The 19,533-nt window shown below is 35.6% G+C and overlaps 1 protein-coding gene across 1 annotated transcript in view; it reads right to left on the minus strand.

The window, feature by feature from the left end:
- Positions 1-19,533, minus strand: part of HDAC9 (histone deacetylase 9) — a 914,219-nt gene that overhangs the window by 262,214 nt on the left and 632,472 nt on the right. The window contains exon 15 of the mRNA XM_077998033.1: positions 8,577-8,754. Coding sequence (XP_077854159.1) covers positions 8,577-8,754 — 178 coding nt within the window. The remainder of the gene's footprint in view (positions 1-8,576; positions 8,755-19,533) is intronic.

A 19,533-nucleotide genomic window follows, 5' to 3' on the forward strand; every position in this document is an offset into this window, starting at 1 on the left:
AATCTCTGGGACACATTTAAAGTAGTGAGTAGAGGGAAATTTATAGCACTAAATGCACACAGGAGAAAGCAGGAAAGAACTAAAATTGACACCATAACATTACAGTTAAATGAACTAGAGAAGCAAGAGCAAACAAATTCAAAAGCTAGCAGAAGGCAAGAAATAACTAAAATAACAGCAAAACTGAAGGAGATAGAGACACAAAAAGCCCTTCAAAAAATCAATGAATCCAGGAGCTGGTTTTTTGAAAAGACCAACAGAATTGATAGACCACTAGCAAGACTAACAAAGAAGAAAATAGAGAAGAATCAAATAGACACAATAAAAAATTATATAGGGGATATCACCACCAATCCTACAGAAACACAAACTACCATCAGAGAATACTATAAACACCTCTATGCAAACAAACTAGAAAATCTAGAAGAAACGGATAAATTCCTGGACACATACACCCTCCCAAGGCTAAACCAGGAAGAAGTTGAATCTCTAAATAGACCAATAACAGGCTCTGAAATTGAGGCAATAATTAATAGCCTACCAACCAAAAAAAGTCCAGGACCACATGGATTCTCAGCCAAATTCTACCAGAGATACAAAGAGGAGCTGGTACCATTCCTTCTAAAACTATTCCAATAAATTGAAAAAGAGGAAATCCTCCCTATCTCATTTTATGAGGCCAGCATCCTCCTGATATCAAAGCCTGGCAGAGACACAACAAAAAAAGAGAATTTTAGACCAATATCCCTGATGAACATCGATGTGAAAATCCTCAATAAAATACTGGCAAACCGAATCCAGCAGCACATCGAAAAGTTTATCCTCCATGATCAAGTTGGCTTCATCCCTGGGATGCAAGGCTGGTTCAACATATGCAAATCAATAAACATAATCCATCACACAAACAGAACCAACGACAAAACCACATAATTATCTCAATAGATGCTGAAAAGGCCTTCGAGAAAATTCAACAGTCCTTCATTCTAAAAACTCTAAATAAATTAGGTATTTATGGAATGTATCTCAAAATATTAAGAGCTATTTATGATATACCCATAGCCAGTATCATACTGAATGGGCAAAAACTGGAAGCATTCCCTTTGAAACCAGCACAAGACAAGCATGCCATCTCTCACCACTCCTATTCAAGATAGTGTTGGAACTTCTGGCCAAGGCAATCAGGCAAGATATAGAAAAAATGGTATTCAATTAGGAAAAGAAGAAGTCAAATTGTCCCTGTTTGCAGATGACATGATTGTATATTTAGAAAACCCCATCATCTCAGCCCAAAATCTCGTTAAGCTGATAAGCAACATCAGATATGTCTCAGGATACAAAATCAATGTGCAAAAATCACAAGCATTCCTATACACCAATAACAGACAGAGAGCCAAATCATGAGTGAACTCCCATTCACAATTGCTACAAAGAGAATAAAATACCTAGCAATCCAACTTACAAGGGATGTGAAGAAGCTCTTAAAGGAGAACTACAAACCACTGCTCAATGAAATAAAAGAGGACCAAACAAATGGGAAAATCATTCCATGCTCATGGATAGGAAGAATGGCCATACTGCCCAAGGTAATTTATAGATTAAGTGCCATCACCATCAAGCTACCAATAACTTTCTTCACAGAATTTGAAAAAACTACTTTACAGTTCATATGGAACCAAAAAAAGAGCCTGCATTGCCAAGACAATGTGAAGCAAAAAGAACAAAGCAGGACGCATCACACTACCTGACTTCAAACTATACTACAAGGGTACAATAACCAAAACAGCATGATACTGGCACCAAAACAGAGATAGAGACCAATGGAACAGAACAGAGGCCTCAGAAATACACCACACATCCACAACCATCTGATCTTTGACAAACCTGATAAAAACAAGAAATGGGGAAAGGATTCCCTATTTAATAAATGATGCTGGGAAAACTGGCTAGCCACATGTAGAAAGCTGAACTGGATCCCTTCCTTACACCTTACACAAAAATTAACTCAAGATGGATAAAGACGTAAATGTTAAACCTAAAACCATAAAAACCCTAGAAGAAAATCTAGGCAATACCATTCAGGACATAGGCATGGGCAAGGACTTCATGTCTAAAACACCAAAAGCAATGCCAACAAAAGCCAAAATAGACAAATGGGATCTAATTAAACTAATGAGCTTCTGCACAGCAAAAGAAACTACCATCAGAGTGAACAGGTAACCTACAGAATGGGAGAAAATTTTTACAATGTACCCATCTGACAAAGGGCTAATATCCAGAATCTACAAACAACTCAAACAAATTTACAAGAAAAAAACAAACAACCCCATCAAAAATTGGGCAAAGGATACGAACAGACATTTCTCAAAAGAAGACAGTTATGCAGCCAACAGACACGTGAAAAAACCACAATGAGATACCATTTCACACCAGTTAGAATGGCGATCATTAAAAAGTCAGGAAACAACAGATGTTGGAGAGGATATGGGGAAATAGGAATGCTTTTACACTGTTGTTGGGACTGTAAACTAGTTCAACCATTGTGTAAAACAGTGTGGCGATTCCTCAAGGATCTGGAACTAGAAATACTATTTGACCTAGCAATCCCATTACTGGGTATATACCGAAAGGATTATAAATCATGCTACTATAAAGACACATGCACACGTATGTTTATTGCAGCACTATTCACAATAACAAAACTTGGAACCAACTTAAATGTCCATCAATGATAGACTGGATTAAGAAAATCTGGCACATATGCACCACGAAATACTATGCAGCCATAAAAAAGGATGAGTTCTTGTCCTTTGCAGGGACATGGATGAAGCTGGAAACCATCATTCTCAGCAAACTATCACAAGGACAGAAAACCAAACACCACATGTTCTCACTCATAGGTGGGAGCTGAACAATGAGATCACTTGGACACATGGCAAGGAACATCACACACCAGGGTCTGTCGGCGGGTAGGGGGCTGGAGGAGGGATAGCATTAGGAGAAATACCTAATGTAAATGACGAGTTGATGGGTGCAGCAAACCAACATGGCACATGTATACCTATGTATCAAACCTGCACGTTGTGCACATGTACCCTAGAATTTAAAGTATAATAATAAACAAAAAGATCACTGATCACAGATCACTATAAAATATATAATAATGATGAAAAGTTTTGATATATTATGAGAATTACCCAAATGTGACTCAGAGACAGGAAGTGAACACATGTTATTGGAAAAGTGTCACCAATAGACTTACTCAGTGCAGGATTGCCACACACCTTCAATTTTTAAAGTAAAATGTAATAAAACAAGTTATATTTGAAATAGGACTAATTGAGGATGTTTCCATAAGTAGAAAAAATATGTTCGTGGATAAGTAATTGCAAATCATACTTCCCACAAAGAAACACATATCAGGTTGGCCTCAGACTTCTACTCTTTCGTGCTAAACCCCTTGAATATTTGATCACATTTCCAGACTTTTCAGATAAAAAACTTGTGTCCCAATAAGTCTGTCTTCAAAACATGTGCGAAGGTAATAGGATTAAATTCTTAGGTATAAAAAGCATACCCCCCAAAAAATATATGTGTGTGTGTGTGTGTGTGTGTATGATACACAAAAGTAATATATAACTACATATTTATAAAAATATTTTCTACATTAATGTTTATATTATGACACATGATATATGTGATCAAGTTGAATTAATCTCCTAAATAAAAAAGATAGCTCTTTTTATCTTCTTCAGTGATTATTACATGGGTAAATTTTGGAAGAGTTTTTTGAAAGAAATTTCACGTACATATATTTGAGGACAGCAATTTAAAAAATAGATTTCCTGACAAAAGGAAAAATTAGTCTCTCCATTCTAATATGGGTAATAACAGAAGCTACTCTAGAAGGCCTTAGGACATGCACACATACACACACACACACACACACACACACATACACTGTATATATACACATATATACAAATATACACACATACTTTCAGATATACACACATGCACATAGATATGTATACAAATACAAATTACTTTTCTTTATCCTGTTAAAGATAAGCTTATAGAGTAAAAAGTATTGATTGGAAAATAAGTATAAACATATTTTTATAGAAGTTACCTCTGAGTGGTAGAATAATGAGTGACTTTCTATTATAATATTCTAGATTTACCAAATTGCCTTCAATGAACTTGTATCAATTTTTATAATTCTCAAAAGTATAAATGTTACCACGAAAGTTCAATTAATATATAACAATTATCTCAGGCCCTACTCAGTGGCTCACACCTGTATTCCCAGTACTTTGGAGGCCAAGGTGGGTGGATCACCTGAGGTTGGGCATTCAAGACCAGCCTGACCAACATGGAGAAACCCCATCTCTACTAAAAATACAAAATTAGCCAGGCATGGTGGCACATGCCTGTAATCCCAGCTACTAATGAGGCTGAGGCAGGAGAATCACTTGAACCCGGGAGGCAGAGGTTGTTGTGAGCTGAGATTGCACCAATGCACTCCAGCCTGGGCAACAAGACCAAAACTCCATCTAAAAAAAAAAATTATCTTGTAAAAATACTTTTATGCAATTTATGCCTACTTTCTACTCTCAGGAAATAGACTGAAGACGGCATCTTTCCAAAACTGACTAAACTCAGATAATATTTCTCCCTTGGAACATTTTTTGTTCTTGTCAGAAAGGGAGTTATGTGGCTAATCCAGTGGGTTGCGGAGGATGCACATGGATGGTGAAGGTTTAAATGATGTGCATTGAAAATTATGTGACTTTTGCGTTAAATAACTTTTTAGTAGCACCAAAAAGCATAGCTCTTAGAGGATAGATTTAAGCCAGCCTCCTACCTCTAAAATGTATCTCTGTCCACTACCTTGCTATTTAGTGGAACAGCTATTGAGAGTGTGAGATCTTATGACTTTCTTTAAAAAAAAAAAAAAAAAAAATACAAATACAATAGCCTCTCCCCTCCCCCATCTGCAGTTTGTCTTTCTACAGTTTCAACTATGGTTTGAGAATATTAACTGGACAATTCCAGAAATGCACAATTATATAACAACAAAACTCTAAGTTTTAAATTGTGTATCATTCTGAGCAGCATGATGAAGTCTTACACTGCCCCAGTGTAAGACCAGCTTGCCCAGGATGTGAATTATCCCTCTGTCCAGCAGCTCCATGCTCTCTATACCACCTGCCCACTAGTCATTTAGTAGCTGTCTTGATGATCAGGTTGACTGTGGCAGTGTCAATAGAAACCCATTTTTCTTGTAAGATTTTCAGTGTAAAGATGCAACATTCTTGTAAGTTCAAATAAGCTAACAAATATTCCTCTGAGTTATTGTAACTTTTAAATAACTTAGTTATCCTTTAGCAGAACAACAGTTACAATGTAACTACTTTCAGTGTATTCACTTTTAATTATTTTTTATTTCATAATGGCTCCAAAGTGCAAGAGTAGTGAGGTTGACAGTTTGGATATGCCAAAGATAAGCCTTAAAGGGCTTCCTTTAAATGAAAGGTCTAAGTTCTCGACTTAAGGAAATTTAAAAAAAAAATCATATGCTAAGGTTGCTAAGGTCTACAGTAAGACGGAATCTTCTATCTGTGAAGTTGTGAAGAAGAAAAAAGAAATTTGTAATTGTTTTGCTGCCCCACCTCACCTCACACTACAAAAGTTATGACCATAGCATGTGAGAAGTGCTTAGTTACGATGGAAAAGGCTATAAATTTATGGGTGGAAGACATGAACAGAAATGGGTTCCTATTGACCTCAATTGGTTCAATAGTATGGGCTGTTGTAGGCATTCCCTGGGAGTCTTAGAATAGCTCCCATGTAGATAAGAGGGTCTACTGTATTCCTAAGGAACATATGTGAATATTCCTTTAGATTGTTTAACATGTCTGCCACAAGTAGATATTAAAAAGTCAAAAGAAAGGAGATTAGTGCTTAAAATATATATTTTCAATCATACTAGAATGAAAACCTATAGTTCTCATCTGAAATCAAGATCATTAGAATTACTAAAGTGATTTTTGAGATCATGTGGATTACAGTAGTATTCAGGCTACAGGGGAAATTTAAGTTTGGATTAAAGCCAGAGCAATATGTGGAATAGCAGAGTGAAGATGGTGCGTTTCATTTCCTTAGGATTTGGAATAGTACTAAATGAATGTTACATATCAAGTATATATATATTTTAATCCCAATGCCAGTGGAGAAGCTATTATTATAAATTGCATATGTTGCATGATTTTAAAATATTGTGCCTTTTTCTTGTAAGATTTTCTGTGTAAAGATGCAACATTCTTGTAAGTTAAAATAAGCTAACAAATATTCCTCTGAGTTATTGTAACTTTTAAATAACTTAGTTATCCTTTAGCAGAACAAGTTACAATGTAACTTTTACTTTCAGTGTATTCAAATTTGAACTAGTAAATTTGTAAGTGTTTATTATGAAATTAATATTCATTGATTCAACTAAAATGTTTATTGAATGTCTATTAAGTACAAAATCCTGTGTTTTCTAAAATAATTTTATATAATCTCTCATGTGGGCAAGGAATTGCCTCATCAAATCCATTATATATGAAAAGAATCTTAAGTTCACTTTCCTATTTGTTTTTGGAATACATGCTTTGATAAATACTAAAATGCTGACATTGAGAGGGGGAGAAAACCTAACTCTCTGAAATCACCTAGTCTTTGTTTGAATGATCAGAGTAGGATTATGTCCTGTTTATGTTACTGGATTTACAGTCCACCCTTCCATCTGGATTCTTCTAAGGTCTACAAATCCTATCCATTTGGCAACACAGTTTCCTTAAACTCCAGGTTCTCTCTAATAGTCAGATATCTTGCTCCATTCATTCAAAGGAACATATGAAAACTGGAAGACACTGAAGTATGTCAGAAAAGGGCCACCCCTCTTAACCAAGGAAAGAGACTTTATCCATAGGAATACAGCGATATATAGCAGCAAACTTGGGGACATCAACATGAAACTTTGTAGTTAAGCTTACTTAAAGAATTTATTTTTAATATTATTTTTAATTTTTGATATTATAATATTAAGGAAATTATTTCAGTCAATGGAAACAGTTATCATGATAGAATTGTTGTTACTCTGTATTTTCTGAAATATTAGGGTTGAATAAAAGACACGTTCAGGAGAAAGAATAGAGAGTAGGTAATTCTTAAAGGCTATTGCTCTTTCTATATGCAAAAAATTATTCCTCTGTATCATGTATCCGATTTTGAGCAAAAACTCTGTGAATCCACAGGGATAGCACCAGGCATGATTGATTCAAAGGCTGCCACTAACACTGGGCAGTGTTCCTGGGTTTTCCGGAATATCTGGGCATAGTTTTGCTATGCTCCTGGAAGTGGGAGAGTCAGAGGCAATGGCTAGTACGGAGAAAGAAATAGACCCAGCTCATAGCTCCTAGTACGGAATGTTTTCTTATGGCATAAGGCATTATAAAAAGTAGCTCCTATGCATACTTATTAAAGATGCCTACCAAAGTGAATTAACTTGGCCATTTCATTCATTGATTTTTAAATAAAAGATAGTATCAAGGCTTGGGAATATGGTTTTAGAAAAGAGATTTAACTTTTCCAAGCACAAAGGCTTGCATGAGGTCACAGAAGCCACAAAAACAAACTCTGAATCCTGAAAATGGATTTAAAAATAAATCAGATAACTCAAAAGAGCCTTTGGGGAAAGTACATATAATTTCGCCTTCTGCAGCATCCAAGTTATGAGTCTGTTAGGGCCACAATATCTTTCATTTGATCAGCCACAGTTTGAGAGCACGGAACTAGAATGGAGTAGACAAAAAGAAATAATTATCCATGCATGTATTTACAGCACTGTTCCTTTGCGGAGAGAATAGCACCCTTTGTGTGTGTGTGAGTGTGTGTGTGTGTTCCACACTTAACCTTCTTTTGGCCTTGGAATTATCTGGCTTGTTTTCCTCTGTAGTCAGGTTCTGAAATATCAAACACAGCTGTAGACAAAGGAAGAGGTTGGTCAAAAAGCCCACCCAGAGATTCTATAATAAATAGAAATGAAAGTAACATACATAGAATCAAGTAAAGTTTGCTTTGGTACTATAGAATTCCATGAGTCATTTGCATGGGGAACCAGAAGAAAACAATGAAATAAAACAAAAAAACAAACTGGTTAAAGGGCACTCTTTGGAGTCAAGTGAGGAAGCCAAGCATCATAAATTTCCCAGTGGCTGGGCAGAAGGTAAGAGATTGAGGAACACTGCTAAAGAATGTTGCAGGGATTTTCATTTCCAAAAAACTCATGCACCTGTTGATGTATTTTCCAGGCCCTTGGATGATAGCAATTTATGAGGCTATTAGTACTGAGTCCAAGATTTATCAGATATGCTGTTTGTCTTATAGCCAATATAACCTCACAAAATTTGGGTTGCACTGGGTTAAAATGGAGCGTTCTGCTATTGGAGTTATTCAGAGCATTTAAATCGGTTAATCCTACAAGAACGGTGCATTTAGCCTGCCTATTAGAGGGAGTCTTTAGGGATTCCTACCAGTTGCAGAGCCAGGCTGGAGGGGGCGGTCCATTGCTGGGTGAGGTAAAACAGAGGCAGCAGGGGAAGAGTGAGTCCTGGAGACAAGACGGTGTTTCTCTAATCCATCCATGCCAACCGCAGCCAGCGGCGCTTGGCGCACAGAGAGCGCACGTGTGTGCGGGGGTTCCAGGAAGGGCTGTTGCCAAGAAAAGAGCACAGTAGAAAGAAATGTGAGACAAGATTTGAGGGAGACACTGAGCGACATGTCAACAAATTAAGTTCATCAGGTCAGAGACATAATAAACGGTGTGAAGGAAAAAGAAAAAAAAAAATAGAGAAAGGGAGAGAAAAAACAAGATCCAGTCAATAAATCCATTCAACAGATGTTTTCACACTGACGGCCAGGGCCTGTCTGCCTGGCTAAGGAGGAGGTGATGGCAGGAGGCCTGTCAGTTTGAACTGATTGAAAGAAACAAACCTTTAACCTCAAGAGTAACGTCGACTTCGACTCATTTCCTACTTAGATACCAACGTTTTGAATACAGCCCCAGAACTGCCACACAACGTGGGAGAACAATTCAACGCTTTCAAACTGCCAGTGAGGGCTAATTCTGAAAATTCTCTCCTGAATTTGTTTCAGTGAATATTGTTTATGAATTCTATGGATGTCTCTAAAAATGACCAATTACACGATTGTATTTTGACACCTTTCAGTCTTCATATACTGGTATAGAAAAAAATGAGTATTTCATAGTTTGTATGGTATAATTTCAACACTGTAAAATTATTTGGTTTTAAAATATAGTATTAAGTATATCCTCAGTGATTTAACGCTGTTATTATATTCTTCATCCTTCCCAACTTACTGAATCAGTGAATCACAGTTTGGAAGTTTATGGAAGATTCACTTAGTCTCTTCCTCTGTCTCCAAGAAAAGATACTCTCAAACACAGATAGGCAGCTTATTTAATCATCAATGCTACACAGCTAGCTTTGTGCAAAAAAAAGTATATATTTTAAAATATATATTTTAAATATATATTGTTTCATAATTTTATTTAATAAAGATTTATTTATTAATAAAAATATTTATCAAAATATATATACTACACTGTGAATATTTTCTCTTCAACCTAAGAGAATTCATAAGCTTTATGCTGTTTTTATTTGTCTTTCCTAACGAATATGAAGAATAGCTGAACAGTGGTAAAAAAAACATGATAATCTCTTGCAATGTATAAACTGTTGCTCCAAAGGTTGCCAGAGTATTTTTAAACAAGTCTAATTCTTGTAATTTTATAAATGTGTGTGCTCTTCTGCTTCTGCTTCCTACCTGACTAGTATTTGTTCTTTTAAGACTTGAGGCAGACATTACTTCTCCTTAGTTAAGGCCTTGCCTTAACCTTCCTGCTAGACTAGGTGCTCCCCTTCTACCCAGCATGTGCCATCACAGGTCATACTCATCCTGTATTTCCACCCAAGGCTTGCTACATGCTAGGTGTACAAATTACACTTGCTGAGAAACTTACTGAGAAAGCTAACAAATCTGTATACAATACAACTGTACTCATTGCATATCACATGGTTTTATGTAATTGTAGCTTTCTCTGTACATGATATGAGTTAATGCTGCATATAAACCTATAAATTGGGATTATAAATATAGATTTAATTACAGACCATAAGCAGAGATTTCTGAATTTAGAAAAAAGTAAGGATGATTTAAAATTAACTTTAAAATAGGCAATAGTTAATGTATATGTTGTTACTTCTGTTTTGCTCTACAGAATAATCAAACCATCAATCAATTGGAAGGTATATGTCACATACCGAGGCTTTGGGCATTTGCTTCGATGATTGGGATGGATTGGTCAGGGACCTATTCTAGCTACAATGGTTTATACAGTTTTACAAGAGTCTAACTCTCCTGTTTTCTTGAGTGCCTTGTGTTCAATGTCCTGAGGACACAGCAGTAAGGTTAATATAGTCCTTCCTCATATGGAACTTACTGTTACAGGGAATACAAATATATAATTATGATTTGGAGGGTTCTGTTGGGAAAAGGAAGCTTTTCCATATATGATCTATAATTTCTGGGTGCATGTTTATCTGATTTTTTGTAATATCCATCTCCTCCCTTTCTTTCTACTGTAATTTCTTCAACTCCGGTGTAAGACATGGCAAAAGATTCCTAACTGATTACCCAACTTCTAATACCAAACAGTCCTATTCCTTCCTGCAAGAATTCTCTTCCTGAAGCCCTGCAGTAAGCAAGACATTAACACAAAAACACTCTGAAGGTCAATCCAAATTTGAAGAACCTCTACAGTCTGTCATTTGTACTCTCCTTTACCTGAGGCTAACCTACATTTTAAGCCTTAGATCATTTATTCCTTTTCTAAGTTCTAGCCAAATACTGTCCACTGAACATCATTCCGAGGAATATCATTCCGAGGGCTGCAGTATGACTTTCATGGGCCCTGTGCAATTTTATCATTGTGGACTCCAAAAAACAGTATTGAAAACTACACTTTAAGCCTGCATTGGCATACATTGGATTCATTATCATATATTCATATTATTAGATTCATTTTTTTTCTGACTAAGAAATTAAAATGTAAAATGTGTCGTGGGTCCTAACAGTATATCATAGGCTCTGGGCACTGTGTTTGCTGTGTCTCACGGATATATCGACCATGATCATTCATGCTTCTTCCAAGCCATCCTTTCTAGATCACCCCTCTATGTGTGGCTATGAAGCTCCACATTCAGCTCTACACACACCTTTTAAGGTCCACTTAAAATTTCACAGTCTCTTTTGAACACTCACATTAATTGTGCTTTCCCCTTCTGTTACATTCCCATCACATTTTGTTTTTCCCTCTCCTTTTCCTGCCATAGTCTTTTATATATTAGAGTTATTGCATGCAGTAACTATTTCTTGAGCTCACACTCCATGCTGGACACGTTGCTAGTGTGCAGAACCTTTTTTATGCTTATTCTCTAGTGAGGATACAGATACTAAATACAGACATGCATCCCATAACAATATTTTGGTCAAGGATAGACCGCATATATGACACTGGGCCCAGAAGATTATAATGGAGCGCAAAAATCCCTTTCACCTACTGACGTATTAGCCTTCCTAATGTCGAAAGCACAATTACTTTCGTTTTAATAATTTAGTGTAGCCTAAGTGTACAGTGTTTATGAAGTCTACAGTACCATGCAATAATGTCCTACGCCTTCATGTTCACTCATCAGCCACTCACTGACTCACCCAGAGCAACTTCCAGTCATGCAAGCTCTACTCAGGGCAAGTGCCTTATCCATGTATATTATGTTTTACCTTTTATAATCAACTGTATTTTTATTGTACCTTTTCTACGTTTATATACACAAATTGCCTACAATATTCAGTATAGTAACATGCTGTACAGGTTTGTAGGCTAGGAAAAGTAAGCTATTACATATGGCCTAGGTGCATAGTAGGCTATACCATCTAGGTTTGTGTAGGTATACTCTATGATGTTCGTACAACAAGGTAATTAATTCAGGATGATATGAAAAACTTAAAAAAAAAACCTGATGAAGAGGTTCAGGGAAATTTTGTTTAAGAAAGCGATATTTAATTTTAAATATGAAGGACAAATTGGAATTAACCAGGTGACAAATGCAAGGAGAAGCTCTAAATACATTTTGCATGTGTGTGTGCATGCACATTTGTGTGTGTGTAAAATGATCTGTCCTTGTATAATGTTCAAAGCTCGTTGAACCAGAAACTGGATATAACTCATCTTTTAACTTATTTTCTGCTGCATTTTATGTATTTTCTCACACTTTCTAGAAGATATACTATTTTATTTGTGCATTAAGAAAATGCAATAGATATTTGGAAATTAAAGGCCATGTTTGTTTTTTTTTTTATCACATGGCCATGTTTTAGATGACTGGGGTTACTAAATATTTTTTCTCTTAATGAGTAGTTTGATACTGTAAGGACTCCATTTAAATAACACCACCTACTACCTTTCTTTTTTTTTTTTTAAAGTAAATATTTATTGCTTTACTTGACCTCCACTGAAACCCTGTAATATAAAACAGTTTGCTAATTCAAAAGCATTATGTAAATGTTACATGATAGTATAACATTTCGCAATTCAGTAAGCAGCATCCTACCTGTCCAGTGTCTACCAGAAGGAATATGGCAATATAAGTAAGAAATAACTACTTGTTCAATATTAATTTGTTCGTTACTTGTAAATGTTCATCCAATAGCTATTGCTCAATCAAAAGGCAACAGTCCTTGTCCTGCATTGTACAGACAGCAAAGTAGATTTAGGATGTTGTGGGTTGACACCCAAAATTTAGGCACTTGCACCTTAACTGCAGTTAGTAAGTTCCATGAAGAGATGACCTTTGGCTGCTATATATTCCCATGCATATCTTTTCCATGCAGTGTTTCACACATAGTGGGCTTTAATAATATGTATTATTCAATTTAAAATGAATGCATAATAAGGAGATATATATAATCATTTTTAAGATCTTATTATAAGGAGAGGATAAAACAAGAAAACATATTATAAGCAATCACAACACAAAATAATCAAGAAATGGCTGAGAAAAAAATATGACAAATAGAGTCCAGACAAAATGATCACCAAAGGACAAAATCCTAAAATTCTTTTGTGTTGGAGCCAAGAGATAATGTGAGGAAAATTCCAGTGATTAGAGGATTATTTTTCCTTTGTACTTTTATGTCATTTCCAAGTTTTCTGCATATTACCTATATTAAAACTGTAATTAAGAAAAAATGGTAAATGTTTTTTAAACAGTCAAATCTTCCAAACACTTTATTAGGACAGATTCATAATTATTGGAACTATGAACAGAGATGGGCCAAACATTTTTGAACTTTCTTTCAAAAATTGTACTAGAGAAGAAAGAAGTTTATTCACTTTCAAAGAGTTGATTGCAATTATACACTTTTACAAATGAAATGTGGCTTTCACTGTCTAAGAAGAGTTATAACAATCCAGTAAACCACATATTATTATACCGCATGTTAATCACTGAGTTATCATTAAATGCCAGGTCACTTTTATTTTAGGATAGATATCCAGCCTCGTTAACAAAAGCATCCTTCTTGAGCTTGAAAGCTGAAATTACATTTTTCTGTTGTCTCTGGAATGGATTGAAATGTTTCACTAAACCAGTTTTTTTTTACCATTAGTAGTTATAATGAGAGATAATTTTATTCATGTTTATACTTCTAAGTAAGTATGAAAGAGCATGTGTCTCTCTTACAGTGCCGAAAAATTAAAACGTCGAACAGATCAGAATCTACTGTTAATAAAAATTAGAGGAATATCCAAGGTAACACTTTACTTATTGAGCACCATTAGAAAATGTGTTATCCCCCCCTTAAATGAATAGTTAACATGCTCCCTACAAAAGCATTTTTTATTAACATTTATTTTACATATTCTTTATTGAGTCTATTTTTTATGCAGTAAAAGTCTTTCTTTTCCAGCTGATTCAACTGGAGACTTGGTTTTGATGGCTTATTTTGCCAGATTGTCATTCCGGAAAATACTCTCAGCTAACTGAGATGTGTAAGACAACTTTTCATTATATGATGTGGTCTAAGGCCACTGTGCCCAAACATCTGTCCACTCCCACTGATAAAATTCATGTAATTACTTTGACAGAAGAGTTGTTATGCACCTATTTTGTAAATTCCTCCATATTACCTCGTAAAACATCAATACCTTTGTGGCCCCACCATTCTAAGTGGTAGCGCATAGGCATTGCTATCATTTGAAAGTGGGTAGGGATAGTTCTAGAAGGTCTTTGTATGACAAGCACAATGTTCTGGCTTAGAATGAAGTATTTTCTTGGGGGTGGCCTGCTAATGGAGACTATGAGGTGCTAAAGTCCCTGGGTTAAGGAAACCACATGGTTCCATGTTTTGTAATAACAGTAATTTCTTTGTTCTGTTTTGTTTTGCTTTCTTATTGCTATCGCACAGGGACCAAATGCATAGCTTCTGGGTTTTCACTTTGCTCTGGATGATCACATTTGCTTCCTGACCTGTGGGTGGTTACTCATGGTCTATAATCAATATCATCATGCAACTTTAGCAAGAGCAGATAACAGAAATCATAAATCATAATGCATACTCTGAAAATACAGAGCAAGAGACACTCATAGACTACTTTGAGGAGAGTAAATTGTTTTAACATTTTAAAGAACAATTCACAACATTTTGTACAAATAGTTTGTATTGACTGTAAACTCTAGCAAATATGGTGAGTGAAAAAACAAGCAAAAGAATATATGAAAAAATTTTATTTCCAAAATTTGCAAATTAATATCACATATTAAGTATGTTAATGAATTAATAAAAAGTAAAGACATACATGAAAAAATAAACAGCAAATTCAGAAAAGAAGGAATGGGAGCGACAATGGGAGAGAGATACATAGGAAACTTGAATTGTACCTGTAGTGTCCTATTTCTTAAGCTGGATGTTATGAGTGTTCATTGTTGTAATATCTATACCTGTTAATTGTTTAATAATTTTTCAAAAATAGAAATAATGCTTATGGCATGTTTGTCATATATAAAACACCAATATTATTATAATAACTAATGTTCCACATACAGATACCTTTATTGTAAACATTACATTTTTGTAGAAGAAGAAGAAATTAAGAGAGAAAAAGTAAATATAAATGAAAAAAGAAAACAAAAATAGGCTGGACACAGCGGCTCACACTAAAATCGCAGCACTTTGGGAGGCCAAGGCAGAGAAACTCTTGAGCCTAGGAGTTCAAGACCAGACTGGGCAACATAGGGAGATCCTATCTCTATAAAAAATTAACACAAAAATTAGTTGGCATGGTGTCACATGCCTGTAGTCCCAGGAGGCTGAGGAGGGAGGATCACTTGAGTACAGCAGGTTGAGGCTGAAGTGAGCCATGATCAGGCCACTGGACTCCAGCCTGAGTGACAGAGTGAAACTCTGTCTCAGAAAAAGAAGAAAAAAAAGAGCATAAAAATATGTTTGGTAACACATTTTTTTTTACTAAGGTAAAGTATGTGAATTTACTTTTACATCATATATTCATAAGATATACATTAATCTGTACCAACTATGAAATAATTTCACTAATAGATAAATGAACACAGTAATATGTATAATTAAGTATATTTTGTCTTTAAAATTTCAACATATTATCTTTTTAAATTCACTCAGTAAGAAAACCATTAATGATACTACAGGGAATGAAAAATTAAGAAGATTATAAATTGGGAACTTAATATGATGATTTGAAATAAAAGAATAAATAAATTAAAACATTAAAATTAAATGTAATTATAATTAAAATTAAATTAATTAATTAAAATGCAAACTTTAAGAAAATAATTCAATTCAATAGTATGAGCCAATCTCTTCAGGTGCAGAAGAAAATACCAGAGCTTCTCATATTTAATTTTTAAATTAAAATACAAGAAAGCCAATTAATTATACTAGTATTTGATATATGGATAGATACTAGCATTTCTACCCAATTCCTGCATCGAAGGTCACATATATAAACTCTATGAAGATATCCTAATATAGGAAGAAGAGTCTAATTTCAAAATTTACTATACTACACAGGTACAGTAATTAAAACAATGTGTTCCTTGCTTAAGGATAGATAGGTAGATCAATGGAATTGAATTGAGAATCCAGAAATAAACTCTTACACTTATGATGAATTGATTTTCAACAAAGGTGCCAAGACAATTCAATAGGGCAAAATATTTTTAAAATTCTTCCTCCACGAAGGACTTTGTAACAAATACAACAGGGACAACTGCGTAACCACCATGACATTTTTGAAAAGGAATACAGTAAAGCTCCATTCCTCATGCCATACACAAAAGTTAACTCCAAATGGATCACAGAACTAAATGTAAGATCTAAAACAAGAATATTCTCAGATGAAATAGAGGAGTACATTTTCTTGCATATAAGACCAAAGGCAAAAGTGACCAAAAAAATAGGTTACTTAAGCCAGGCGAGGTGGCTCACACCTGTAATCCCAACACTTTGGGATGCCAAGGTGGGTGGATCACCTGAGGTTAGGAGTTCGAGACCAGCCTGGCCAACATAGTGAAACCCCATCTCTACTAAAAATACAAACATTAGCTGGGCATGGTGGTGTGAGCCTGTAATCCCAGCTACTAGGGAGGCTGAGGCAGGAGAATCGCTTGAACCCAGGAAGCAGAGGTTGCAATGAGCCGAGATCGCGGCATTGCACTCCAGTCTGGGTGATAAGACAAAACTCTGTCTCAAAAAAAAAAAAAAAGAAAAGAAAAGAAAAGAAAAGAAAAGAAAAAAATAGGTTAATTAGGCTTCTTCGAGGTTAAAAAATGTTGTGCTTCAAAGGACACCGTAAAGTAAGTGGAAAGATAACCCACAAGTTAGAGAAAATATCTGCAAATCACATAGCTGATAAGAGACTTATATCCAGAATATGTAAAGAATCCTTATAACACAATAATCAACACTAAGAGGCAATCCAATTTAAAATGAGGTGAACAGATAAAGATAACAGGCAACCCGATTTAAAACTGGGTAAAAGTTCTGAACAGACATTTGTCTTAAAAAGAGAGGCATGTGAAAAGATGCTCACTTCATTAGCTATCAGGGATTTGTAAATCAAAACCCCAACAATTTACAACTTCACACCAATTAGAATGTTTATTATAAATAAAAGCTAAACAGCAAATGCTGTGGAAGATGCAGAGAAATTGGAACTTTCATATGCTGGTAGGGGTGTAAAATGATGCAGCCACTTTGGAAACAGTTTGTGCTTCCTCAAAGGGTTAAATATAAAGTTACCATATGACCCAGCAATTTCAGTAATATGTATACACCTAAGAAAAATGAAAAAATACTTCCACATAAAAACTTGTACTTGAGTGTTCATAGCAGCACTATTCGTGAAAGCCCAAATACAGTCCAAATGTCCACCAACTGATAAATGGATAAAAAAGTATGCTATATCCATAAAATAGAATATTATCTAGACATAAGAAGGAATGAAACACTACAACATGAATGAACCTTGAAAACATAAGAGAATAGTCACAAAAGACCGTATACAGGCCAGGTGCGGTGGCTCACAACTGTAATCCTAACACTTTGGGAGGCCGAGGCAGGTGGATTGCCTAACCTCAGGAGTTCGAGACCAGCCTGGGCAACACGGTGAAACCCCGTCTCTACTAAAATGCAAAAAACTTAGTTGAGCGTGGCGCCGTGCACCTGTAATCCAGTTAGTTGGGAGACTGAGGCAGGAGAATTGCTTGAACCTGGGAGGCGGAGATTGCAATGAACCAACATCACGCCATTGTACTCCAGCCTGCGCAACAGAGCGAGACTCCATCTCAAAAACAAAAAACAAACAAACAAAAAATACACACTATACAATTTGATTTACATAAAATATGCAGAACACACAAATTTATGGAGGCAAAAAGTAGATTAGTGGTTGCCTAGAGTTGTAGGAGGATGAAGTTACCACTAATGGGTAGTTTCTTTTGGGGGGTGATGAAAATGTTCTAATATTGACTGTGGTGATGGCTGCACAACTCAGTGACTATATGAAAACCCACTGACTTGTACATAGAAATGAGTAAACCATATAGTGTATGTGAATATACTAATAAAGTTGTTAAAAACAACACTTTTAAAAATCATAGTAAAAAAGTTTCTATCCACTAACTCAAAATTAATTTTAAAATAACATTTATTTCATTTTTATCCCCTTTCTTAATTTCTATTGGTGTGCATGTTTTGTAGCACATCAGATATTGATGTAGTGATACATTATATAGTTTGTAAATATATTTTTTATATTTGTACATCTGTACAATTGCATATGTGTGTGTGTTTATGCTAAAATAGTTTTATCGCTTGTAATTTTAAGAAATTGCCCCAGCACTTTGGGAGGCTGAGGCGAGTGGATCACTTGAAGTCAGGAGTTCGAGACCAGCCTGACCAACATGGTGAAATCCCTTCTCTACTAAAAATACAAAATTAGCCAGGCATGATGGCGCATGCCTGTAATCCCAGCTATTTGGGAGGCTGAGGCAGGAGAATCACTTGAACCTTGGAGGCAGAGGTTGCAGTGAGTTGAGATTGCGCCGTTGTATTCCAGCCTGGGCAACAAGAGCAAAATTCCATCTCAGAAAAAAAAAATAATAAAATTGTAAATCAACTCATAGGAGGTGGAAGGTGAAGTGCTCAGTAAAAATTTGGTTAAGATAGAGGGTATCTTCAACAAACATGTGGGGATCTTTACTATCCCCCTGCCTCCTCCCTAGCTGTGGATAGCATTTCTGAATTCCAGTATGCAAGTGCGGTTCACAGTTCAGGGAAGTTGGATTAACAGGTGTATGCTCACCAGCAACAGAATGTGCTCACTATTTTCTACCAATCTTCCCTCTAGGGCCAAGTGGTGGCCCTTGTAACAGTGGTGAGCCTCTAAGGAGACGAAGTATTACCCCCAGGTACTCACTGGTCACTTCCAGTGAGGGTAGGTTACTCTCTTCTCAGGTTCTTCTCATTTTAAACAGGAGTCTTTACCTAGCACATTTTTCATGCCAGAGAACAAAATACCAAAATAAATGTACTAATGAGAGGTAAAATTTTGCAAATCAAATATTGTTGTTTTCAAATCATGAAGAATCCATAAACCATAATGTGACTTACAAGACAGGGCTATTGGTAGCTGAATGCTACAAAGCTTTCAGCTAAAGTATCACCAACAGAAGCAGAGGGAATTGGATTCAAGAGTAACCAGTGTTTGTATGCACACACAATGGGAGAGAGAGTGTGTGTTTAGTTAACCCATGATTCTGGATTGAGGTTTCAGGACTTGGTTTAGTGTTGGCATTGACCTATGTGAAGCTG

The sequence above is a fragment of the Macaca mulatta genome, chromosome 3 (assembly GCF_049350105.2).
Source record: "Macaca mulatta isolate MMU2019108-1 chromosome 3, T2T-MMU8v2.0, whole genome shotgun sequence".
NCBI classification, from domain to species: Eukaryota; Metazoa; Chordata; class Mammalia; order Primates; family Cercopithecidae; genus Macaca; species Macaca mulatta.